Source organism: Scylla paramamosain, chromosome 4, assembly GCF_035594125.1.
Source record: "Scylla paramamosain isolate STU-SP2022 chromosome 4, ASM3559412v1, whole genome shotgun sequence".
Taxonomy (NCBI): domain Eukaryota; kingdom Metazoa; phylum Arthropoda; class Malacostraca; order Decapoda; family Portunidae; genus Scylla; species Scylla paramamosain.
The window spans coordinates 1,247,501-1,275,000 of record NC_087154.1 but is presented as its reverse complement, the minus strand read 5'-3'; the positions used below and the strand labels follow the sequence as shown (position 1 = coordinate 1,275,000).

At 40.3% G+C, this 27,500-nt stretch overlaps 2 protein-coding genes and 1 long non-coding RNA gene across 40 annotated transcripts in view; 1 reads left to right on the top strand and 2 right to left on the bottom strand.

The window, feature by feature from the left end:
- The window catches only part of LOC135098066 (uncharacterized), a 2,241-nt gene extending 431 nt beyond the window's left edge, over positions 1 to 1,810 (bottom strand). Inside the window, exons 1-4 of one of the 6 annotated variants that reach the window (XM_064000295.1) lie at positions 1,405 to 1,680; positions 1,012 to 1,187; positions 550 to 663; positions 1 to 326 (exon numbers count right to left, since the gene is read on the bottom strand). The exon at positions 1 to 326 is cut by the window's left edge and continues 431 nt beyond it. In XM_064000295.1, coding sequence (XP_063856365.1) covers positions 106 to 326; positions 550 to 663; positions 1,012 to 1,102 — 426 coding nt within the window. In that variant the 5' untranslated portion in view covers positions 1,103 to 1,187; positions 1,405 to 1,680 and the 3' untranslated portion in view covers positions 1 to 105. Of the gene's footprint in view, positions 327 to 549; positions 664 to 1,011 lie in introns of all 6 variants that reach the window. The other 5 variants (XR_010266543.1, XM_064000280.1, XM_064000290.1 and 2 more) reach the window with 5 other exon arrangements.
- A 5,376-nt stretch (positions 1,811 to 7,186) lies between these two features.
- Positions 7,187 to 27,500, bottom strand: part of LOC135098093 (uncharacterized) — a 21,052-nt gene continuing 738 nt past the window's right edge. The window contains exons 1-8 of one of the 33 annotated variants that reach the window (XM_064000310.1): positions 24,569 to 24,773; positions 24,131 to 24,274; positions 20,833 to 21,002; positions 20,335 to 20,468; positions 18,357 to 18,379; positions 17,182 to 17,638; positions 16,594 to 16,716; positions 9,804 to 12,134 (exon numbers count right to left, since the gene is read on the bottom strand). In XM_064000310.1, coding sequence (XP_063856380.1) covers positions 11,871 to 12,134; positions 16,594 to 16,716; positions 17,182 to 17,277 — 483 coding nt within the window. In that variant the 5' untranslated portion in view covers positions 17,278 to 17,638; positions 18,357 to 18,379; positions 20,335 to 20,468; ... (1 more) ...; positions 24,131 to 24,274; positions 24,569 to 24,773 and the 3' untranslated portion in view covers positions 9,804 to 11,870. The other 32 variants (XM_064000365.1, XM_064000355.1, XM_064000318.1 and 29 more) reach the window with 32 other exon arrangements.
- On the top strand, positions 9,473 to 17,434 carry LOC135098209 (uncharacterized). Its single transcript, XR_010266675.1, has 2 exons — positions 9,473 to 9,588; positions 10,602 to 17,434. It is a non-coding gene; the product is annotated as an uncharacterized LOC135098209 (long non-coding RNA).

Genomic DNA, 27,500 nt, shown 5'->3' with positions numbered 1-27,500 from the left:
AATTTCCTTATTCTATCTTTAATCTTCTGCTATCCAATATGTCTAATATTAAAAAAAAAAATCAATAAATAAATAGCAATTGAGGGATTTAATCTTTGGGTTCGCCTACTGGTCATATCTGTGCCCACAACTGCTGAAAGATTCATACAGCTCATTTTCAGTGGTGTACGGTGCTTCTCTCTTCACTGGCGAGAAGCCAACTTTGGTGTTATTGTCGAACTTCCCGTGCAGCGAGTGATCCTTTATGTGATATTCGAACGATTCATACAAGTCATTCTCTGTGACGTGTTGCGCGTTGCCTGCCTCACCTGGATTTGCTGCGTTGCCTGTGGGTGTGGTGAAGTTATTAGTGGTTGTTGCTCAAACACACACACACACACACACACACACACAACACAACACAACACCTTCTTTTTTTTAGACCTGTTTGCACTGCCTGTTTGCGTTGCCTGTGGGTGTGGTGAAGTTATTAGTGGTTGATGCTCAAACACACACACACACACACACACACTTTTTTTTTCAGACCTTTTTGCACAGGCGAGAGCCCACCTTTGGTGTTATTGTCGTTCAGCGAGCGATCCTTGCAGTAATCTAACGATTCATATAAGTCATTCTCTGTGACGTATTGCGCGTTGCCTACCTCACCTGGATTTGCTGTGTTGCCTGTGGGTGTGGTGAAGTTATTAATGGTTGTTGTTCAAACACACACACACACACACACACACACACGTTCTTTTTTTTTTTTTTAGACATGTTTACTGACGTTTCAGGCTGATGTTTATTGGCTAAAACTCGTTTCTTAAAACACTTAGATACATAGTAATTTAAACACACAATGTTAGTACACGCTCACACACACACACACACACACACACACACACACACACACACACTTTTTTTCAAGATTGATGCTTATTGGCAACAACTTGCACATTAAAACACTTAAATAGAGTCTCATTAAAATGTAAAATATTAAAACTAATCACACACACATACACCAGCACTACTCACGTGATGTTTCAGATTTACATTTATAGCACATTATGACGCCCATCACCACTGCCACAAGAAACACCGCCGCCACTATTATCCAATTCTTCATGGTCTTCCATAAATCTTTTGTGAGTGTGATTGGTGGTTCTTCGCAGATGACATTCCTTACATCATTTTCCCTGTTTCCCTCGACGCTGCAATTTATTGATGAGGTATTTAACCACCATGAAGAGCCATAAGCCGTTATAGACAATTTTGAGGGGTCAGGTAGAGAGTCGTTCATCATGCACTTAGCCGTATCTATAGGAGTCCTCCACCGAGTAAAAATATTGTCTGATATATTAATTTTTATTAAAATAGTTTGCCACTTATTACGTGAAAAAATATCATCAGAGAGCCAGATTTTCTTACCGCCACTCTTTCCCGTCACTTCAAGAGTAACACCTTTAAAATCTTCCGCAACCCACACATACAATTTGATAGTTAGATCTTTCTCTTTCTCAGCAAGTCCTTCATAGACTACTGCGCTGTTTCCTTTCTCCACTGGTGTACTTCCATCAGTACAATCCGGTTGCACCAGGCTGGAGGAGCTTCCAGAATTTAATTTTACCAGCAGCAGTAGCAGCAACGGCGGTGGCAGAACTCGCGCCATGGCTCACTGTGTGCGTGTTTGCTGAGCGCTGGTGGAAAAAATGAGACAGGAAATTACATCATCTGTCATGATATATCCTTACGTAGAATATACTTTTTCTGGTTCGGACACAGACGCGCTGTCTCCAACGGGAATGAGAGACTCACTCATCCTTGGGCTCCGCCACTCACATTCACGGCGTTTTCCGGCAAGCCTTTTCTGTACCACCACAGTATTTTTATAATATACATCAGCCGTTCTACAGTTGAGTTTCTTTCACCCCATGGGTAATTAGTACCTACCTCATGTCTCGGGGGATGCAACCATTATGTAATGACTGGTCCATCTCACTGTGCGGCACTTGCTGGTCTCAGTTTGGGAACCTGCATGAGCGGTACCCATTGTCTGAAAATACAGTTTAAACAATGCGTTTTTTTTTTTCTTATTCCAATTAATAATGAACTTGTTACATTTGCGTTGATGTTATTTGCCAGTGTACAACATGATTGAGTTACATATAAGCGCGGGACGCATGATCGCTGGTTTAATCAAGTAAAAGTTAAAGATTCAGGTTCATGTTCCGCTGATGTTTCAGCACGTGGAAGACCAGGCAGTCGCAGTGTACCCTTGGTTGTGCTGTCGAGCGGGAGTGTTATTTTGTTCCTCCTCCTCCCCCTACTCCTTCTCTGGTTGGTTATAAGATAGTGTGGCGTAGGCAGGATGTTACTATTTCACTTTATGAGGCATCGTTTTCTCAGATATCTTCTAAACAAACAGATGTGTTTTTATGGTAATATGACAGTTTGTTTGACACCATCCTCTAATTTATGGAACTGCGGTTCATTGCCCGGTGTTTCTTGACTTTGAAAGCAAAGCTGGCAAGAGCTGAAAAGACATTCAGACAGGAAAAGGTTTTCTCATTAGGGGATGGTGTCAAACAAGCTGTCATTGTCATATTGATCCAATTGTTTTTTTAGAAGATATTTGCGAAAAAAAAAAAAAACTGCGCCATAGGATCTAAAATGGAATCTGAAATAGATAGTAGCAGAAAAAGATGGGTGCATGGTGATGTTTACAGGGTGTGTAATCACTGTGTACTCTTATTGATGGTATAGATGGTGTGGGTCTCTCTCTCTCTCTCTCTCTCTCTCTCTCGGAAACGAAACGAGCGAGGTTAGTTGTTTAATCTCAAGTTCTTTGCCCTTTTGTAGCTACGCATGATAAGTGTGTCCCTTGTAAATATTCTTGTGCAATGGAAATAAGTGGTGTCATTATCGTGAAATGCTTGAAAGAATCATTCTTTGCCACGTTTATACTCCGTCTGTGACTCCCACACTGTTAACACTATGTCATAGTTTACGTAGTTCTTGTACAGTATGAGCTTTCATTTACTTGCAATTATCAATGAGGGACACACACACACACACACACACACACACACACACACACACACACACACACACACACACACACACACACACACACACACACACACCCCGCCTAATAGTGTTGAATGTTTTACTACTCCTAATACGACAGTGGACTGATGATGGTCAGTTACTTGTTCAGCGGCCTTATCTGGTAGCTTTCTTCCTAAAAATAAATAAATGATAGAGATAGTAGTTGTAGTAGTAGTAGTAGTAGTAGTAGCAGTAGAAGTAGCAGTTGTAATAAAACTAATAATAATAGTAATAATAATAATAATAATAATAATAATAATAATAATAATAATAATAATAATAATAATAAATGTAAACCAACCTTCTGGAAAAAAAAACGCTTGTAAGAAAAGTGTAAAGTATTTATAAATATAATCGAATTCCATCAACTTAAATGTTTAGACCTCAATTAATTTCAAGGATCGATTATGCACTTGGTTATGGCCTCGAGAACCATCAATATTTTTGTAATTGTGTACATACACACTGGCAAGAGCGAAGTTTACATCTTATTTTGTTGATTACTTTGCTAAGAGTATATAATTTAGTTTCATCTGATCTTACGCATGTAAAATGGATGTCGCCTGATAAACACAACACTAATTATTACAATTAATACATCCATACTACACAGAGCAGCATCACACAGCGCGCCACTCGCAGCCGCCTAACTCGTAACACACCAGTTCACACTACAGTTACATTACACCACAACAACCTGTATCACACTCAGTCACACCACACGAAGCCACACCACGCCCAGCCATGCAACTAACATCACACCAGGTCCTGGCCACATCACAATCCACATCTCACCCTCTACACCACACCACATACACATACGTAGTACCCAACCATACCATACCACACATAGCACCTAGCCGCACCGTGAACGCAAAGCCACATCATGCCACATATCACACCAACTACACAACAATCTACGGTATATTATCACACCCAATCACTCGACAATCCATACCACACATCACTTGCGTCACATGAACCACAGCAAACTCTCTCCAGCCACACTCAGCCACACAACAATCGATATGACACAGCCATAAAAAAAAAAAAATAAATAAATAAATAAATTAATTAATTAATTAAAAAAAAAATCATATTACACATCACACCCAACCACGCAACAAACGTGACACAGCCAAACAAAAATAAATAGGTAAGTAGATATAATAAAATAAGATAACACTGCCCCAAAGTGACAAACCTTGCTCAAACAAGTTAATAGTTTCCTCAACTGTAACAATCACAGTATCGAGTTGAAACATCACCTGTTACGTCGCGGGCCACTTACGACATACGCTACGGTGTTTCCTGCTTTATGCGTCATATACTCAATAATAGTAATAATAATTTAATAATTATACTACCGATTGGTTACGTTCTGCCTCTTGTTTACACATGTATCTAGCAACTTTGCGTCATCCTTATTATCCGAAGCTTGGGATTATTTCCTGTTTCATTGTACAGTTCTGCCGGATATTGACCTCATCTTGCCACATGTAGCAAAATTCCTGAGCTAGCTGTACGCATGAACGTGGGTTATAAGAAAAAGTTAAAGATTGGTTTCGTTTCGTTGAGGTTCAACACAGCGAAGCAGAGTCTGTTAAGGCAGTAATGGTGTGGATGTGCTACAAAATGGACCTAGGTGTGTGCTCTTGTCCCACCTGTTTTAATTTTCCTCTTGTTCCTGTGTTCACCTTGTTCCATATATATATATATATATATATATATATATATATATATATATATATATATATATATATATATATATATATATATATATATATATATATATATATAACTTTCCAACGCTTCCACCTCCACCATCGTCTGTTTATACCGTTTCTTCTGGCAACAAGCACATACGGCACAGTTTCTCATCACTTTTTTTCTGGTAAGTTTGAAGGCCGTGTGTCTCTCATCAAGGAATAACACTCTACGTGTGTGGGACTGGTGTTTTATTATTGTTGTGAGGTGGGGGGTGTGTTTTGCTGGTTGGCCGTGTACTCATATAGCTGATGTAGCTAAAAAGGTACCTGGTTTCCTCTGACAAGTAGCCTCCCACCCATTCTTTTCACAGAGAATAGGGCAAGGACAATTAAGTGTTGCAGCATTTACCAATAATTTTTGTTTCGTCAAGTAAATATATATTTATGTAAACATAGGTTAAGGTCTTGTCATTCACTTATATATGGAGGACACAACTGAGATCGCAATTTTTATTTTTGTTATGAAGGTTGGTGAGGGGGAGGGAAATTATTTGCAGCACTTGACTTCCTTCTCGAAATGGTATTTCAACACAGTGTTGTTATTGCTGCTATCAGTCAGCTTCAAGAATGAAAATGTGTGTGTGTGTGTGTGTGTGTGTGTGTGTGTGTTTTAACAAGAGGAAATATTCTTACTATTCTATTCACATTTGATATTCGCTCAATTTATTTAGTTTTTATAGATTAGTATCTTATTTAAAATATTCATTTATATATTTTCTACTGTCTGATCTCTCTACAATTTCTTGGTGCAGAACAAACTTTATTTTCATGGAAGAAAAAAAATAGAAATAAAAAAAAGCTGCAGACTCCTACACTGAGGCTGTGTGAGCAACCAGCAGCTCGTAAGAACTTCAGCTAAATGTTTTGACCTGGAAGTGTGATAATTATAACACAGCTGTTATGTAATGCAAAACAAGGTCAGAAGATGTGGAGTGCATGCAAACAAGGGCACTAGATATGAAGTGCAAGTTTGAAAGAAGCAAATCTTGTCTTCATATTAGTCCAAAAGGTTGAGTAAGAAGTGGAAAAAAATATTTTGTTGCTATTACCCCTTGAGAGGGTATTTCCACTTGTGTGTGATTGATACATCTTAATTGAGGGAATAATAAAAGATAGCAGTTAAGAAGAAAGTTAGAGAAAGTGGGTTTAAATTACTTTTTACAGTTTATGATCAAGGAATACATCATTCATTGCTATAAAAAACTCTTGGCTTATCAGAGGATAATCATACTGTTGAAGTTCAGAAAGTTGAGAAAGTACATTTCTTTTACATATTCACCAAACACACTTTCACAGTATTATTCATGGGAGCATAACAAAAGGGCAGTTTTCAAGGCAATGTCTTAACCTTTTGATGATTATACTCCTTTGCACACACTATAATTTCTACATATCCCTAAATAACAAAGTCCATAACATATAAATGCACACACACACACACACACACTATATCATCACACAATTGTTTTGGTTTAGCATAAGGAGTGTGACATTGATCATGTTTATTATTTTCAGGTGCCCAAAATATAAATTATAGCAGACTGCTACACTGAGGCTGCATAAACAACATGTTGCTTAGAGAGCTGCTTGCAAGACATCCCAGCGACTATAAGGACTGCTTTAAACATTTTGACCCGAAGTGTGAGAATTCTTCAGGACATGGCTACATGATTTAAAGAATAAGAAGGGCAGAAAGTATGGGGGCATGAAAGTTTGCTCTGCCTTTATTCTATCAAGCCTTTGTCTGTCACAGTTTTTAAAAGACAAATTTTTCATTTGATCTCTGTGCTCCTTCCTGCCTGAAGCAAGTTTGCATGCACACCTGGCTGGAGCAAAGTAACTTTACCCCTTAAGATGAAAAGCAGAGACCTTGCAAAAAAGAGATTTTGGAATTTGTATTTTATGCAGTAAACATTAGGAATTGCATTTTATGCAATGAACCTTAAAAAATCTCTTCATTTTGGCCAGGCTTCTGACTCCATTATTAGTTGGGAGGACTTTGGAGAACATGGCAAACCTTGCACTTACTTCTGTGCTCATTCATAACCAAAAACTTGTTTTAAGAAACAAGATCATATTAAGATACATTTTCTAGCCAAGAGGGAACTGATACTACCTGTGAACTGATGGAATTATATGAGGTGACTGTAAAGAAAGTTAAAGAAAAGGCTTAAAGTACTTTTTGGTTTATGATCAGGAAGAGCTTGTCAGAGATAATGCTACTTTTGAAGTTATGGGTGATAAAAGTACATTTTCCATTGATTCACCGGATCTCTTGAATCCTCAAACACTTTTTAAAAGCAATGCTATCAAAATTGGGGGAATAAAATTAATTTCATGGTACATATAAAATTTTTATTCAATAGATTGTTAGACGTGGAAAGTTTCAAAAATACAGTTCAATCCTGCCACACAAGTACTCTTGAGCTGTATAGCAGCAACAGCCCACCACAGGCAGCAGGATTTGTGTTTTAGTAATTTAGATAGATCTCCTTACAAAGAAATTATATAAGATTTACTTTGAAAATTTCATCTGAAATTTATCAGTAATGTAAAATCAGCAATGGTCTTGGAAGTTTGTGCACTAACTTGTATATAATAATATTTTTTTCATTGTATAGAGATGCATCATAAGTTAACCTGGCAACACTCAAGGTTTTGTGGCAAGATTCATTTCTACAAAGTAAAATTAACTGGGGGCTATCTGGAAAATGTTTTAAAAATTGTAAAATACAGTCAGCAACATTCATGATTAGAACTGGTGATGTGAGTGTCACATTACACAAACTGGCAGCTTGCTCCTTCTAAGTCTGAAAAAATCTGCAGAGGGAAAATAAATACATGGCAAATTAGATGTTTGACACTCTGACAAGTGAAAGTTATCTGTTGTGACCACTCCTTGCTTTGGCTAACAAATCAGCTGTGTTTGTTTTAAACAAAGTGTTCAACTGAGGTGATGTGTGATGCCTGGAAAATACACAAGCTGTGATTACATAGTACGAGTGTTAGTTTCACTAGAATGGTGAAACACAGACAAAATAAGCAGTATAACTATTGCCAGTGAAAAGATAAAGTGCATTAGTGTGAACAAATGGAGTGAAGAGAACGCAAGGATGTGCCTTGCTACAAACATGGTTTGGTGGGTTGCCCCAAAATGTTTAACAATGCCTTATCAGGTGTTTAACTATCAGGAGATAGTTAAAGGTATATCCTCATCTTACAGCTAAACAACTAAAGAAAAAACATTTTGGGGCAGCTCCACAACCATGTTTGTGGTGTGTCCCTCATCACTCGATTTCTTTACCAATGCAATAGTTATTTGGCTTATTTTCTCTTTATTTCAGTATTCTAGTGAAACTCTAACACTCTTTAAGTCTTTAAGTGGTATAAGGGTTATAACAAGGGAAATGTAAGCAAAATTCTTAGGATCAGCAACCAGGGTAGAACAAGAAATAACGGGTTCAAGCTTAAAAAATTTAGGTTTAGGAAGGAGATAGGAAAAAATTGGTTCTCAAATAGAGTGGTAGATGAGTGGAACGGACTCAGTAATCATGTAGTTAGTGCTAGGACACTAGAGAGCTTTAAGAGAAGATTAGACAAGTTTATGGATGGGGATAACAGATGGAAATAGGTAGGTGTGTTTCATACAGGGACTGCCACGTGTAAGCCTGGTCGCTTCTTGCAGCTTCCCTTATTTCTTATGTTCTTATGTTCTTATGTTCACTCATACTATGTAAATGTGGTCTGTATATTTTCCAGGAAGAGCACATCACCTCAGTAGAACACTTTGTTTAAAACAAACACAGCCATTTTGTTAGCCAAAGCAAGGAGCAGTCACAACAGATAGATGATAACTTTCTCTTATGTCAATATGTCAAACAATGAGTCTTTATTCCAAGCTTTCAAAAACATAAGAGGAGCTAACCTAACTTGCCATTTAGTTACTTTCTCCTGACAGACTTTTTCAGACTAAGAAGGGGCAAGTTGCCAATTTGTGCAATGTGACACTCATGTCAGTGGGAGTTTTAATTGGGAATGTCACCAACTAGTATGGATTTCATTAAAGGTCTAACACAGGTGACCTATGAATTCCTGCAAGCTCCAACATCAGGTAACTGTGAGGTAGAAGAGTCATAATTCCCAGACATAATCTCATAATCTTAGATTGGGAATCCGATATCCCACAACCCCATACATAGAGTGTGTGATTCAGAAACTGAAGAGCACTTGCCTGATAACGTGACTCTCTTAGCTAGAAACATCCTAGGGTATTACTGTTGGGTGGTTATGATTTTTTTTCAATCTAGAATTTTTAAGGCATGTTTTGATGGTTAAGGAAAAGTCACTTTCTAGAAGAAAATTCATTACAGTGGAGTAAATATCCATTTGTTACAGCTCACTTCTGTCTTGCACTTACAGTTGTTGCACACATTACTTAATAATATGCAGGGCCTTGCACTTACAGTTGTTGTACACATTACTTTTAATAATATGCAGGGCCCATGTTTGCTGCACTATCCCTTCCAGACACCAACTCATCCACTGCTCCCTCCTTGCCCTAGCATCACCAAATATGTCAGACTGTCCACTCATCCAGTCAGGTCCCACACCAAACCAAAACTTTTGTTCCAGAAGTGTGTGTGTGTAGCATCTGAAAGTCATGGTGCATCTGGCTGCTGCCTTGCACCCTGCCCATCATTGCCTTCCTCCTCCTCAAATCTACCACATTAGCCAGGTAGTGAAGCACACCTGATCTGAGAGAGAGAGAGAGAGAGAGAGAGAGAGAGAGAGAGAGAGAGAGAGAGAGAGAGAGATATATATATATATATATATATATATATATATATATATATATATATATATATATATATATATATATATATATATATATATATATATATATATATATATATATATATATATATATATATATATATATATATATATATATATGCCATGTATTTGGTGAAACACAGAAGCTGAACATTTTAAAGACTCTGCCCAAAGGTAATAATAAAAAGGTGTCTTTATATCTTGCTACAACACTACACTTTGGTTTTTTAATCTCATTTTCTCTTTGTTTTGCTATTACACATCAAGATAATATTGTAAATAAAGAGAAAATTTAAATTTAAGAATACGGTGTATTGTTATAACAGTTAATTGTTAAAACATAATGATGACACATTTGTATTGCCATATGGAGTGTATTTTGCTATTTTACACATGATTTTTGTAAATAAACTCCACATGGCAACAGTGATCAGCTGGGCATTATGGGATGGGACCATGGCCACCTGCCACTGCTGATGCATTCATATTTTTAAATATACAGTAGCTTCTAAACCACGTGTTAAAAAGCAGCATTTAGTCGCATAATATTTCAGACTGAATGACTTTTCATAGCTTGATCTTTCATTTCAATGTAATGTAACTTTCTGTGAGACACCCTGTATAACTGAGCATTTTGTAACAGTTTAAAGAAAGCTGTCTGAAATAAATAATAATAAAATTAGGAAACTCATATTTTCTGCCTTCTTGGAGTTATGGTTCCACCCAAATATATACAGATATTTGCTTGTTACACTCATTCCAATGTATATTTTGCATACTTAAGTGGAAAAGCACAAGTTCAGTGACCAGAATTATTATCATATGATTGATTGTATTATTTAAAAACAAAGTAACACACACACACCTGTATACAGATGAATATTTACAGATTAATATATATTTTCTTTCACCCAGGAAAATCTGCCAGTCTTGCCAATGACCTCATGGTGACCATTCAACCTATGCCAGCTTTCAGTTGCTGCCATCATGATGAAGCAGGACAATCCCACAGCTGGCACAATTAGCTGATCTCATATCCCAACTTACAGTGGAAGTTAATAATCTCAAGCAACAACTCCATAGCTGTCCATACTCCCTCTCCTCCACTCCACACCACTTCCAATGATGATCTCACTCAAGATGTGTCTCAAGGACCCAAAGAGTCTGCTTCTAACACCACAAGTTTGGGAAAGATACCATAAAAGTGCCTTACTCCTTGCACTTTCAAGGTGTTAAGCACAAACAGCAAACATTAATGCAGCATAGTGTTCACCCATCCTTCTTCATCTACACTGCTCCACATCTACAACTGCCCATCCCAGACTAAGTTCTTGGTGCAGACGTTAGTGTCCTTCCTGCGCCAGCCAGCCAGTGGTCCCTGCTTCCTGCCTCTGCACCTGTATGCTGCTAATGGTACCAAAATACCAGTATGCTCGTGACAAACGATGCAGCTAGACCTGAGCATGTGCCGTTCTTTCAAGTGGATGTTCTATGTTGGAGCAGTCTCTCAAGCCATCCTTGGTGCTGATTTTCTGAGGCACTACTACCTCATGATTGACCTGAAAGATGGACCCCCTCATTGCCTTCTCCACAAAGGCACAGGCTGCATCCAGTGACCGTGCAAGACACCGTTATTCACCAGGACCACAAGTTCGCCAACCTCAAGACCCTTCCTCATGCTGAAGCAGCCATATTCTTCAGCATGTGATTCCACCACGTGACTCACCACATCAAGACAACTGGATTACCAGTACACGCCAAGGTTCAACACTTAGCTCCTGAGCGTTTTAAGAAAGCCAAGGCTGAGTTCAAATCTCTGATGAATCAAGGCATCATACAGCCCAGCAGCAGCAAATGGTCATCAGCACTTCACATCCCCAAAAAGAACAGAGACATCAGGCCTTGTGGAGACTACCATGCCCTCAACTCCCGCACAGTCGAAGAAGGTACCCTGTGCCCAAGATCCAGTTCTTTTCACATTTACACCGACCACAGACCTCTCACCACAATGTTCAACAAGAAAAAGGACTCCTACACACCATAACCCCCAACTGATGCCCTTTTCCAGAACAGCTCTGCTGTCACATCCTCTCCCATCAACTATGCCACCATTGCTGCAGACCAGGCTGGTGCCACTGAGCTGCAGGAATTCCTGGCAAACCCCCATGTTGAAGATGAAGAAAATCATGCTTCCAGGAACCCTGGTCTATGCTGATGTATCCACCTATGCTGTTTGCCCATACATCCCTGTGAAGCATTGATACCAGCTCTTCCGACAGCTGCATGACTTGTCTCTCTGGAATTTGTGCCTCCCAGTAGATGATGACCTGTTTTATATGGGAAGGGATAAACAAGGACATCAAACAGTGGACACTCACCTACATCAACTGTCAAGCCTCCAAGGTGACATATCATACCAACTCTACAAGGGGAGGCAGTAGGCACCTGCTGAAACAATAATTATTCCCAGTGAGGTCTAAAGCACTGTTCAAGGGGTACTGTGAACTTATCATTAAACCCAGCTGTGACCTCAATGAACGTTTCCCTTTGTGTCTCACAATACAAGGGGGCAGTCACAGCCTGCCCTCTAAAGACAACTCTCTTCATCCACACAAAACTACAAGCACCTAATAACACACACACACACCCTACACTCAAAAATTTTAAAATTATAATGGGAACTCCTACACCATCCTTGGAGTCCCCATCTGGGGAGGGGACCATAAATGTCTCCAGGTCGGACTGCCCTTCTGTTGATGACCCTAAGTGTCTTGACAACCCCCTCAACTTTTTCTTCATTAAATTTTGCAACATTCGCAGTCTAAGATCTAATTTTCAATCTGTAGACATCACCTCTCCTCTTCTAAACCTCATCTTCTTTTCCTCACTGAAACACAGGTGTCTGAGGCAACTGACAGTAGTAGCCCCTTTTCTTCTAAAGTGGTGCACATTCTGACCCTCTTCCCTTTTGCAGAGATCTCCATTCTTGGAGACTTCAATGTTCACCACCAGCTTTGGCTCTTTCCTCTCCCTTCACTGACCATCCTGGTGAACTAGCCTTCAACTTTGCTATCCTCCATGACCTAGAACAATTGGTGCAACACCCTACTCATATTCCTGACCGTCTTGGAGATATGCCCAACATTCTTGATCTTTTCATGACCTCTAATCCTTCTGCTTATGCTGTCACCCTCTCTTCTCTGTTGGACTCCTCCGATCACAATCTCATATCTGTATTTTGTCCTATTGCTCCACTCCCTCCTCAGGATCCCCCTAAGCGAAGGTGCCTCTGGCGTTTTGCCTCTCCTAGTTGGGGGGACCTGAGGAGGTTTTGCTGATATTCCTTAGAATGACTACTGCTTCCGTGTCAGAGACCTGTCTTTGTGTGCTGAGCGCATAACAGAGGTGATGGTGTCTGGCATGGAGGCGTACATTCCTCACTCTGAGCGCATAACAGAGGTGATAGTGTCTGGCATGGAGGCGTACATTCCTCACTCTTTTTCTCTTGACCTAAACTTTCCAAACCTTGGTTTAACACAGCTTATTCTCGTGCTATACATGATAGAGAGGTGGCCCTCAAAAGGTACTTAAGCCTTCCATCACCAGATTCTCATGCACTTTATATTTCTGCCCAGAACCATGCCAAGTCTGTTCTCCAACTAGCCGAAAACTCCTTCATTAACATAAAGCGTCAAAATCCTTCAAGATCTAACTCCCCTCGTGACTTCTGGCATCTAGCCAAAAATATCTCCAATAACTTTGCTGCTTCTTCTTTCCCTCCTTTATTTCAACCAGATGGCACCAATGCTATCACATCTATTTCTAAAGCTGAACTCTTCACTCAAACCTTAGCTAAAAACTCTACCTTGGACGATTCTGGGCTTGTTCCTCCCTCTCCTCCACCCTCTCTGACTGCTTCGTGCTATCCATTAAAATTCTTCGCAATGATGTTTTCCATGCCCTCGCTGGCCTAAACTCTGAGAAAGCTTATGGACCTGATGGGGTCCCTCCTATTGTTCTCCGAAACTGTGCTTGCACCTTGCCTAGTCAAACTTTTTCAGCTCAGTCTGTCTGTCAACATCTACCTTTCCTTCGTGCTGGAAGTTTGCCTACATTCAGCCTGTTTCTAAAAAGGGTGACAGTTCTAATCCCTCAAACTACTGTCCTATTGCTTTAATTTCCTGCCTATCTAAAGTTTTTGAATCTATCCTCAACAGGAAGATTCTTAAACATCTATCACTTCACAACCTTCTATCTGATTGCCGGTATGAGTTCCATCAAGGCCACACTCTACTGGTGATCTTCTAGCTTTCCTTAATGAGTCTTGGTCATCCTTTTTTAGAGATTTTGGTGAAACTTTTGCTGTTGCCTTGGATATATATCAAAAGCTTTTGATAGAGTCTGGCATAAAGCTTTGATCTCCAAACTACCCTCCTACAGCTTCTATCCTTCTCTCTGTAACTTCATCTCAAGTTTCTTTTCTGACCATTCTATTGCTTCTGTGGTAGATGGTCACTGTTCTTCTCCTAAATCTATTAATAGTGGTGTTCCTCAGGGTTCTGTCCTGTCACCCACTCTCTTCTTATTATTCATTAATGATCTTCTAAACCAAACTTCTTGTCCTATCCACTCCTACGCTGATGATACCACCCTGCACTTTTCCACGTCTTTTCATAGACATCCAACCCTTCAGGAAGTAAACACAGGGAAGCGCCTGACTTCTGATCTTTCTAAAATTTCTGATTGGGGCAGAGCAAACTTGGTATTGTTCAATGCCTCAAAAACTTAATTCCTCCATCCATCAACTCGACACAACCTTCCAGACAACTATCCCCTCTTCTTCGACAACACTCAACTGTCCCGCTTTTCTACACTGAATATCCTCGGTCTGTCCTGTACTTGTAATCTGAACTGGAAACTTCACATTTCATTTCTAGCTAAAACAGCTTCTATGAAGTTTAGGTGTTCTGAGACTTCTCTGGCAATTTTTCTCACCCCCCCAGCTGCTAATTCTGTACAAGGGGCCTTATCTGTGTCCATGTATGGAGTATGCTTCACATGTCTAGGGGGGGTTCCCACTCATACCGCTCTTCTAGACAGGGTGGAATCAAAAGCTTTTTGTCTCATCAACTCCTCTCCTCTAACTGACTGTCTTCAGCCTCTCTTTCATCACTGCAATGTTGCATCTCTAGCTGTCTTCTACTGCTATTTTCATGCTAACTGCTCTTCTGATCTTGCTAACTGAATGCCTCCCTTCCTCCCATGGCCTTGCTGCACTAGACTTTCTTCTTTCTCTCACCCCTATTCTGTCCACCTCTCTAATGCAAGAGTTACACAGTATTCTTAATCATTCATCCCTTTCTCTGGTAAACTCTGAAACTCCCTACCTGCTTCTGTTTTTCCACCTTCCTATGACATGAATTCCTTCAAGAGGGAGGTTTCAAGAAACTTATAAACTCCTGCAGCCACCTTCACACCAGTCTCAGAGAGATTCAACCACTTTCACATACACCTAGTTGGACTGCTACCCTATACCAACAGCCACTGCTACTGTAGGAATATCATTTAGTTAGGAAGGACAGATGGAGAATGCCTAACGCAATGCACATGACATCGAGGCTCCATCTTCCAAGTCATTCCTCCCTCCTCACCATGTGCCACTCCTAGCTGCACATCACCACCGCTTTCACTCTCACATCCTACCACGGACCCAACACTCCTGTTCAACACCACAACCCTAGCACAAGCCAAGGAGTTTTTCTTGTGGGATTGTATTAAGGAGGACTTGCAATAATTATCACCACTACACCCAATGAAAGAACCACCATTGCACATACTCGTACACCTGCTGGAGGATGCAACACCCTTTGCCATCCACACACCCCAGCAGATTCCGCTGGCTTTCCAGGATGCTGTACAACAAGAACTGCAGTTGATGGTGACCCAGGCCACCTGCTAGTGATGAGCCATTGCCCTGGTGTCACCCAACAGTGTAGTGAGAATCACTACTGTGACCTGTCTCATCTCAACAAGCAGATCTCTCGCCCTGCCCACCCCTCACCAAAACCATTTGATGTCATCAGAAGTGGTGATCTTTAGGTTCACTACTTCACTACAGTTGATGCCCTGCAAAGATACTACTGGCAGCTTGAGCTGGGTGAGAAGGACCAGCCACACTCACCATGTTAATAACAACACCTTACGGTTGCTTGAAATGCCTCTGCCTCCATGGGATTTGCAGCAACGGGTGACACCTTCTGCATTTGAGGGGACAAGGCACTATAAGGTGTCCCCAACTGTGTTAAAGTGGTGGATGATGATCTCATTCACGATCATGATCTACTACTACACCTCGACCGCACCAACACCATTTTTACCAGGTGGCAGGAGAATGGTATCACACTTGATGCAGACAAGTTTGAGAATTTACTGACTTTCCAAAATGCTGGGACTTCCAGAACCTGGTTACCTCACTTAAATGCCTGCAAGCCAACAGTAATGCCAAGGCATCAGTCAAAGTTGTCAGCACTTAATCATGAAGATCACTCCCTCAGGCAACATTGACTGTGGGGCGTTCGATCGTGGACTTCTGGAGGTGCAGAATACACCAAGCCACACTGGATGTTCTCTGGCACAAGTGCTATACAGCCACCCCTCTGCACCTGCATGCCAGCCCATCCTAAAGCATACAAGACAGAGTGGCAACCCACCAAGGAGGACTGTGCCTGCCTGACACACAACACAGTGAGAATAGGAAGTTGTTATTGTAGCGGGAGACATACCCAAACACTGCCTGCCCTTGATGTTAACCAGCGAGTACACATCCAGAATCCCAGGACCACCTGCTGGGACCAGGTGGGCACAGTATTGGTATACCATGAACCGCATCAACACAATGTCTGCCTACCGTGTGGCCTGTGTCCTGAGATGGGAATCCCCGATTTCTACGCCCAGATGCTGCCTCTGTGAACCCCTTGACAGATGTCCCTGCAACCCATGATCCACACCACTGCTTTGATGTTCCAGGCACCTGTGCAAGCAAGAGGTTACAGCAGCCAGTCATAAGTTCAAGATTTTGCTCTGAACTTGGTGGGGGAAAGGTTTAGGAATATCATTTAGTTAGGAAGGACAGACAGAGACACACATACTTGTATCCTACACACACATACTATTGCAGCCAAACTTGTGTCGCAAAGACACGCACTAGAGAAAGCCAGGATTACTGTGTCCATTGTAGCTGGAATAAGAATAGAATGTTTGTTTGTCTGTCTCCTAGACTTTAATTCAAGCCCCTTATGGTGACAGCCCTAAGAGACATGACCTTACATATATGGCTCAGTGGGCAACCTACAGTACCTGCTGACCTGTGTGGACCATTGGACCATTTCACACACTGGCCTAAGGCTGCACCCCTGGCAAACATAACCACTAACTCTGTTGCATACACCTTCATTGCCACGTGAATCTCCAGGTTTAGTGTGCCTGTAAACCTCACCTCTGACCGTTGGCAGTCAGCTTGATTCCAGCATATGGAACAAAGTTGTGACTCTCCTTGGTATCTGCCGCTACAGGACCTCTGGCTACCATCCATAAGCTAACAGCAGCACAGTCAAGTGCTTTCACCGCCAGCTGAAGTCTTCTCTGGCAACCTTAACTGAAGAAAATTGGTCGCTCTCCTCATCCTCCTCAGTATCAGGACATCCTCCGCTGAGCTCATTCATGGCAAAATCCTTGCTGCCATGCAGATCTGTCAGGTTGATACCTTTGGGTACATTAACTTACAAATACATCCATATCACTTTTACGATGTATTTTATTTATGCAAAGTACGTACTACATGCATAATATTGACCTACATTTAGTGTTTTTCATCAAAGCATTTAACCATCTTGCTGTGAGTATCTTTGATGCCAGAAAGGTGCTGTTCTGTCCTGCTGTTAAGTGCCAGGTGTCTGAAATGTGAATAGATCTTCTTAGCCTATATTCTTCATAGTGGTTATGGTTGATTGTAGCTAACTCCTTATGGTCAACGGTAAGTAAATGTCATACCTAACAGAATTTATGACCATCAATCTTTTATGCCTGTCAGAAGTCATCAGTCATACATCAGTCACTGTCTGCTGCTAGAATGCACACTCACAACCTGTCAGTTTTAGATTTATGGAGTGAAAATAGGTTCTTGGTATTATTTTCTTGGATCTAAATTATTTTGACTACATAGTAAAATAGGAATTAATTGAGAAAATGCACTGAAATGTATTCCCGCTGATGCGTGTATCAACAAAACTTTAACGTAGTGAAACCACAACCCTGTTCTTTACTAATGTGTGAAATCTGTTGGTATACTGTGTTGTGTAATAGTAGTGCATTAAGATGTGTGCATGTTTTTTTTTAACAACAATAGGTATATTTCAGACTTAAGCAAAAAGTGGATGACAGAAGATCAAAGCACATTACAGGCACTAACTAGGCTTATAACATAGGAAGACAGAACAGCACTTTACAAAGGACAGAACAGCACCTTTCTGTCATTAAAGGCACACAAGCAGGATACAACTCAATGATATGAAATATTTGTATGCATACAATAAATACACTGTATAAATAAAATACACATACCATAAAAATATGAATGCTTTTGTACGTTGTCAATATTTGGTATGTACTAACCTGCCAAATCAGCATCAGGTCAGCTGGAAAAAAAATAAATAAAATAAATAAATAAATAAATAAATATAATATATATATATATATATATATATATATATATATATATATATATATATATATATATATATATATATATATATATATATATATATATATATATATATACACAGGTGTGTGGTAAGTGTTTCAATTTGTCAGGATATACACACAGATATGTTAAGTGTTTCACTTTGTCATGATAACCTATTTTTATCTCATTCCTCTAATTATGTAAAAGTATATACAATATAAATAAAAGTGAACCACTGTGTACTTGGGTGGAACACAACTCTAGGGAAGCAGGGAAACAAAGTGAATTTCTAATTTTCTCCAAGGTACAGGTGATTACTGCCCATTATAGCTTTCTCCATTATACCAGACAGCTTTCTCCAAATAAAATACCGTTATACTGTTTTTGGGCATGGAACCCCTCCATATGTACATTTTCTGTTCTGATTAATGCTTAAAGATGTCTAAATTTTGCAGGATTCATGTTTCTGTTATGTAATGCAAAACATGTTTGCCAGTCATGCCCTTTCAAATAAAAGTTTGCATGTCCACTACACAATAGAGGCAGGTGCATTTTTATTAAGCCATTTTGCCAGGCAGTGGCTCTTCAGTTTTTGAATCATTGTCTATGTGTCATGAGAGCATCTGATTCCAAATTGGAGACCATGGGGATTATGACTCTCTACTTCACGATTACCTGATGCTGAACCTTGCAGAAGTTCATTGGTCACCAGTGTTTAGACATTTGACAGGATATATACACAATATAATGGTCATAATTCCCATATCTATTTCTCAATTTCAAAATTATGTTTGCCAGACAGTCCTGATTTAGTTGAGTGAGAAGATACTTCTTCACTTTGTAGAACAGAATCTCAGCCACAAAGCCTCGAGTAATGTTAGATTGACTTATCAGCCGTGTATAAAAAGAAAATGTACGTGAGGTGTTGCACAAATTTCCTATCACTATGTATGACTTTGTATTAAATAAATTCCTCTGATATCAAATCAATTCCAAATGACCAAGAACTTGAAATTAACCCAGTCCAAATTTTTTTTTAAATTAAACAGCTGAACTACTGAAACAGGGCAAAAGATCCACCTTGTACACATATTCTATTGTATAAACTGCTGCCTGTGGGAGCTGGACTGAGTGTAAATAATTGTTTCTACTGTACAACTTAGTAACTGGATAGTAACTGGATGGTAAGACTGACCAGCATTAAAAAAAAATCACCACTCATGTGCTCAAAGATAAAATATCCTGTAAGTCTAAAGCTTCTGGACATTGTCTACTACATTAAAAAAAAATGTTTCCATTAAAATAATTCTGCAAAAACACTTCAGTTTGTAAGGCTTTCCAAGAAAGAAATGTATTTTCTCACTATTGACTTCAAAGGTAAGATTATCTTACCTAAGATGGTAAGTTGACAAACCAAGAGTTTTAAGCAGAGAATGATGCACTCCTTCCAGATCACAAACTAAGAGTCCTTTGAACCCACATTCTTTACAGTTATCTCGTATAATTGTCAGTTCACAAGTACCAATTCCCTCCTGGCTAGAAAATGTATCTTAAAATAATCTTGTTTCTTAAAGAACCCTTTGGTCGTGAATGAGCAGAAAAGTAAGTGTAAGGTTTGCCATATACTCTCCAAAGTTCTCCCAACCAATAACAGAGTCAGAGACCTGGTCAAAATGAAGAGATTCTTTAAGGTTCATTGCATAAAATGTAATTCCATAGTCTCTTCCTTTTTGCAAGGCCTCTGCTTTTCTCTTAAGGGGTCAAGTTGTTTTGCTCCAGCCCTGTATTCATGCAAACTTGTTTCTGGCAGGAGTGCACAGTTCAAATAGCAGTTAATGAAAATTTGTCTTGAGAATTTGTGATAGATAAAGGCCTGATAGAATAAACGCAGAGCAAACTTTCATGCACCCCATATCTTCTGCCCTTCTCATTCTTTAAATCATGTAGCCATGTCCTGAAGGTTTCTCACACCATGTCAAAATATTTTGCTGTAGTCCTTATCAGTCACTGGGATGTCTTGCATGCAGCTTTCTCAGCAACACCTGAAAAACATCATTGTCAGTGTCACACACCTTAACATACTGAATCAAAACAATTACGTGATGATAAAGTGTGTGTGTGTGTGCATTTTTATATGCTAAAGACTTTGTTATTTGTTATTTGGGGATATGTATAAAAGGTGTATGCAAACAGTATTAACATCAAAGGGTTGACACTGGTTTGAATTTTTTAATAACATCAAAATACTCATATGAAAAATACTATTTCCTCATTTTAGACAAATGAAATCTAACAATGTTATGACTAATATTTCACAAATGTAGTATAAACTATAAAAGATATACACATAAGTAACTGGTATACATATCCTATATTCCATTTCATCTTGCCACCCTTTTTCATTACCTGAAATCTCCCCATTGTGACAGCACCAAGTGGCTTGTCTAAGTTTTTCTTTTTTCTTTTTTTTTTTTTTTTTTTTTAGTGGAGGGATGTTTTTAAAGATCTAGTGGGTTGACTTGCACAGTTTTGCCAGCACTCTGCAGGGTCTTCTGCTGCCAATGAGGAGTGACAATCTGTCAAAAGATACTGATGTCAGTCAATGATTCATTATTCAGTAAGGTATATATATATATATATATATATATATATATATATATATATATATATATATATATATATATATATATATATATATATATATATATATATATAACAGGCTGACAATCCCTTGTAGGTTGTTCCACACACAGCACCAAGCATCATTCACAATCTTAGCACTCATTAGCCTCTGTGCTGCAAAGTCATTCCTCTCCTAACATTTCCTATGTTCAATCATGTTACATCACAATCTTTTATCCATGTGCTTTTCTGTCAGTCTCTGCATGATCATTTACTTCCTCTCATCCTTTACCTTCATTCCAGTCATAAAACACAGTGGTTTCCAACCTTTTTCTAAGTTCATGTACCCTTTCAGGAGCTACTGAGAAATACATGCACCCTAGCACCTTGGACAAAATATAAAAATAAATGAAATAAATAAATTACAATAATAATAATAATAATACATCACACTTTTCTCTATTTTTAAGGCTAAAAATATACAGATGACAGTACATACTTGGTATACTTAAAGAATAACAAATAGTTACTCCGTCCTAAGTAATGTTTATAAAGGTACTAAATGTGTATGTAATAAAACAATACTACAGTTCTAGCCTGTGAGGTTCAGGTTGCATCTGAGTAATATATTAATACATAAATTTGTATTACCTTAATTCAATTTTTAAGTAGTTTCTTACATGATATTTTTTTTCTAAAACATCTTTCTGTACTTTGCACTCTTATAGACATTGGCCATGTCATGTCCCTCCATGTACCCCACTATTTCCATGTACCCTTTGAAAAAAAAAAAAAACATGCAACCTGGGTGCATCTTGCACCCAGGTTGACTATCACTTTTACAGCATACCATCACCACAGTACACTCTCCCCTTATGCACCTTCTACTCCAGATGTAATACTATTTATAACTTCACTCATCTCAAAGTCACCCACCTCTACCTCCTTACCAGGTGGGCTTCCCAACACCTAATCTAGAGTGAGGAGGAGTCCATGGGAACCACACATTGCTAATGCACCAGCCCACAATTACACCAAAAAATAATCAAAGATAACATAACCAGGCTAGATGGTGCATCATAAACAGGTCAGTACTGTATCACAGTTTTTGTTTTGCTATACAAAGGGGAGAGTTTTATATTTGTCTTCCCTGAAAATCTTTCATGCCAACTTTATCTCCTGTGTTCTGAAAAATGTGCTCTGTGGGCCTTAACTATGCAGGCACAGAAAACTGACTGAAATGTGAATATGGTGCAATAAGAATACCAAAACCAGGCGGAGAAGGATGCTACTTAGATCTAGATAGAAGCAAATAGGGACTAAGAGGATCCTAGAAGAATTAAGTAGTGCGGAAACTCGCAGTTGCCAATCAGAAGATGCCAAACAAAATGCAGAGTAATATCACTGCCTTCCTCCTACCCAAGCGACCACCCTCGCTCTCTTTCCAGCCCTGACCTGCACATAGACAAGAAGTTGGTGATTGGCCTCTGAACTGCATGGTTGCCTGTGACCCTCATTTAGGAGGGGGTACCCACAGCCATGGCATGGGCTACACCTCGCCAGTGACCAAGGAGAGGAAAGGAGCGGAGACAAGAGGAGGCGAGACCACATGGACAAAGTAGCGGGACGAGGTTTGCCCAGGTCACCCAAGGGTTGCAAGAGGATGCCATGCAGATGCCAAAGACAAGTGGAGGACTGCCAGGACTGCACCTGTGGACTCTTCCAACCCCTTAACACCATCATCTTCTCCTGCTGTAGCCTTCCTGCTGACGAATCCATGTGATCACGCAGCCATCCACCTCTCACCTGAACCCTAACCTGCCTTTTGCTGCTATGCAGATGTCCTCCAACAACAACAAAGACAAATAAGCACTCCTGAGATCCTTAGTTACTTTTTTTTTAGTTAGTTAATTACTTTAGTTAGGTGGTGTTACCCCAGAGGGGGATTTAGTTTAGGTAACCAGTAACTTTTTTTCTCTTTCTCTCTCTCTCTTTTGTGGTCAACTGAGAAGAGTAGTTATTTCACTTTTTTATTGGTTTGATTTTTTCTGTTCTCTAAGTATATGAGTGATTATTAGTTTATCTTTATTTTTATAATTTTTAAAATTTTCTTTAAATATGTGACTGGGAAGTGGCACAGTACAGAAACAAACATGTTTGGGTAATATGGAGATAAACTGCTTTCCAGGCAATGACTATTTATTTCTGGGCAATATATGATGCTTTTTCAAATTGAGATAGTTTTTCTTTGCTGGAAACAACAAAAAAATGGCTTCTTTTAATTTTGAAACTAGCTGACCATAACCTAATCTAAACTAATCTAACCTAACCTATCAAACTTTGCCCAAAAATAAATAGCCAGTGCCTAGGAACTGTGAACCAATCAAGCCACAGCAGACAGCACAACGCCCACAGACGTGGGCCCATGAGGCCAGGCAGTGACTCAAACACTCAGAGGGGAAGGGTGCTGTGCTGAGATTTATCAGTTCATTATCCTTTTTTTTTTTTTTTTTAACAAGTTTCTGGAAGTTGATATATATATTGCAAGATATTCTGCAACCTTAATTCTATCTGACATGTAAACACTAATCTTGGGAGGAGACGCTAAGGTTATCTCCATATTATCAACATGTTCAAATAATGCCTCATTAAGGTACTACTGTTAGTTAGACCAGATTTGAAAACAAACAAGTTCTGGAGGTACACAACAAATGATGGTCAGGAGTTGTAGTAAGTAACATACCTAAGGAACTTTTCCCTTAACTCCAAGTTAGCTACTTCTAGTATGAGGTTTTTTGTGCTAGTGTCCCTGACTTTCATCGAAGACTGCATAAAGGAATAAAGCGTCAAGGGACAAGGCACTCAACCTATGGAAAATGTGCCAGTATTTGGTTAGGTCATGTCACAACAATCTCTTTGCTGGTAGGTAGGTGGCGTGGAAATACGTATTAGGTTAGGACCGCCATGAGAGAAGCAATGAGATAAAGAATGGGAGGAGACGAATATAGGGATGAGACAGAAAAAGACTGGGGTGTGGTAAGTGTCTTATACACCGTTTGTGTAAATACATGACATTACTCACCAGGAGGCACTGCAGTGACCAAACCAGCAAGGTGACTCAAAAACGGTGGCTGGGAACGCACAGTGACTGATGACGCTTCTAACGCCCTACTCCTCGTAGCAACTTCATGTTTTCACACTGCACACTCACTATCGAACATGGTACCTAGGCTTGTTTTATACGAACAGATAAGAAGGAAATTTGTTTACCACTGGCCTGTTGCTGCTCCTCATCGTCGCCGCCGATCAGCTGACGTAGGTTGCTTGTTTATGTGATATTATTGTCCTATAACAATGAATGGTACCCAAATACAAAAGGTATAACAAAATATATGTGCACTAAAATTCACACGTATATCTATTGAAGTGACTGCGTACTACAAGATGTCCGTATAAAGGAGAGTGCAAACTGTGAGAAGTCCTCAAGTAATGGGTGCGTCAGATTCACAAAGATTATAACCTTTCCTGGTCATTATGAGCGGCACCTGGACTCCCTGGACGTCTCCTGGCAGGCACCGATCTTGCACTAGCAACAGAGGCAGCCCTGGCCCGTGTCACCGTCTGGTTCAGCCAAAATTCTGGTTTTATAAAGAATCGGAGAGCGAACGCCTTCTTAAACACTGCCCCTCCTATGGATAATTACACACCCTTACGTCGCACTGCACACCCCATCAATCCACAAATATTCTTACCCTTCCAGTAATATGCACCAACTAGTCTCATATTATATCATATTAATATGAAATCATTATAACCATGTAAAACTTAATTGTAAGCCTCTATAATTGTAAATGGAAAAGTTGCCACATAGCACCAATTCAAGCGCCAGTTTTAAAATGCTCCTGACGGAGCTGTAGTAGTAGTAGTAGTAGTAGTAGTAGTAGTAGTAGTAGTAGTAGTAGTAGTAGTAGTAGTAGTAGTAGTAGTAGTAGCAGCAGCAGCAGCAGCAGCAGCAGCAGCAGCAGCGGTTATAGTATTTTTTATCCGTAGCACGGTGGTGTCAGCACGTCACAAGGAGAGAAGAAGAGCACATAGGAAGGATGATGATGGAGATTGATAAATTATATCAGGCAGGAGAACGAGGGAAAAACCTAATAGAAGACATGCTTGTAATGGGTGTGACTGAGGGAGGCGCAGAAGACAGAGCGGGCTGGCGAAGGTTAATTTGCTGTGACGATCCGTAATGAAAAAAAAAAAAAAGAAAAAGAAAAGAAAGAAAGACTATACCATTTCGTAAACTCTTCCAATCTTACCTAACATATTTGGGTTCATATATTTTTTTTTTTTTTCACACCACAACCTGAATAAGCTGGCCAGTATCCGTTCATCACCTTTAAGGTAGGCGCACACTTGTTCGCATCGTACGGACGGCACGCATCGTACTCATCGGATTGTTTTTGGGGTCAGCGCACATTGGTCCGCATCGTACGGACGGCACGCATCGGACGGATCGGATTTTCTGCGCACATTGTCGGCATTGGACCATTCACCACCCGCAGTTGTGAAGCTGAGCTCTCTCTGGAAGGACATACTCCATCCGCATCGTTCGTACGCATCGGATTGAATGCTCTTTCGGGGATCCTCGTCGGCATTGCCGATGTCCGATGCGTACGACGCGGTCAAATGCGCGCAGACCCATTTGAAATAATGTAAAGAATACTAAAATCCGATGCGTACGATGCGTGCCGTCCGTACGATGCGAACAAGTGTGCGCCTACCTTTACTGAGAAGACTGCGCCTTAAACAGCAGTGAGTGGAGAGCGAGACTGTCTGCATGAGGAAGGAGTCGGACAAGCGGAGAGTGGAAGGTTATTGGCATCCGTTGGTTCCCACAATGCATATAAATCCTGCCAAGTCTGTACAATGCAACACTTGTTCCTTCTTGCGGCTTTTAACACTTCCAGTGCTACACAAACGAGTGTTTTCTTTTTTTTTTCTTTGATCAACTAGTCTCTTGAAGCATTCTCTCCCCTGAAAACTGTAATATGCAACTATTCAAAACAATAAAAACAGTACAAAATCTTTAAAGCTACTAAGATAAGAGATTTTCACAGTTTAGCCGCCAGAATGTTTAGAAGCGGCTGCGGGAGACAAAGATGTGTCCGAGTGTCCTGTGATTAAAGGAAAGCTGTGACAAGTATAGCACTGAAAGAACTGAGAATAATCGCCGCATAGATTCCTTGCAACAAACCAAACAGCCTCAGTTCCTTGCGTTATAGCGAAACACAATAATCAATGTAATAATAATAATAATAATAATAATAATAATAATAATAATAATAATAATAATGATAATGATAATAATAATAATAATAATAATAATAATAATAATAATAATTTATAGTGTGAGGTTTGGAGTAGCGTGGCTTATGACTCGACGCACTTCAAGTTCTTCACGTGTTGAACAACGGTGACAAAGAAAACCTAGACTTAGTTAATTATAACCGCCTCCTCATTACAAAGTCCTGTTCGGCGGCGCGATTCTCCGCTTCTATGACGGTGTTCTTTTAGTGTTCCTCTTCCGTGACGGTGTTCCCTTCGTGTTCCTCCGTGGCGGTGTTCGCTTCGCGTTCCTCCTCCTCCGTAGCGGTGTTCCTCCTCCTCCTCCTCCTCCTCCTCCTCCTCCGTGACGGTGTTCCTTTCGTATTCCTCCTCTCCGTGGCGGTGTTCCCTTCGTGTTCCTCCTCCTCCTTGACGGTGTTCCCTTCGTGTTCTTCCTCCTCCTTGGCGGTGTTCCCTTCGTGTTTCTCCTCCTCCTTAGCGGTGTTCCCTTCGTGTTCCTCCTCCACCGTGGCGGTGTTTCCTTCGTATTCCTCCTCTTCCGTGGCGGTGTTCCCTTCGTGGTCCTCCTCATCCTCCGTGGCGGTGTTCCCTTCGTGTTTCTCCTCCTCCCTGGCGGTGGTCCATTCATGTTCCTCCTCCTCCGTGTAGCGGTGTTCCCTTCGTGTTCCTCCTCCTCCGTGGCGGTGTTCCCTTCGTGTTCCTCCTCCTTCTCCGTGGCGATGTTCCTTTCGTGTTCCTCCTCCTCCGTGTGGCGGTGTTCCCTTCGTGTTCCTCTTCCTCCGTGTGGCGGTGTTCTCTTCGTGTTCCTCCTCCTCCGTGTGGCGGTGTTCACTCCGTGTTCCTCCTCCTTCGTGTGGCGGTGTTCACTCCGTGTTTCTCATCCTTGCGGCGGTGTTAGCTCCTTGTTCCTTATCATTCTTGTGTTGGTGGTCGCTTTGTGTTCCTTATCATCCTTGTGGCAGTCCTTGTTTCGTGTTTCCCTGTGGTGGTGTCAGACCTCCATTTCCTCCGAAACCGTGTTAGAATAATATTCCGCGTGTCGTTATCATTCAAGACTTCACACAAACACTTCGTTCCACAGCCGCACACAACGGCCACTGACTTCTATA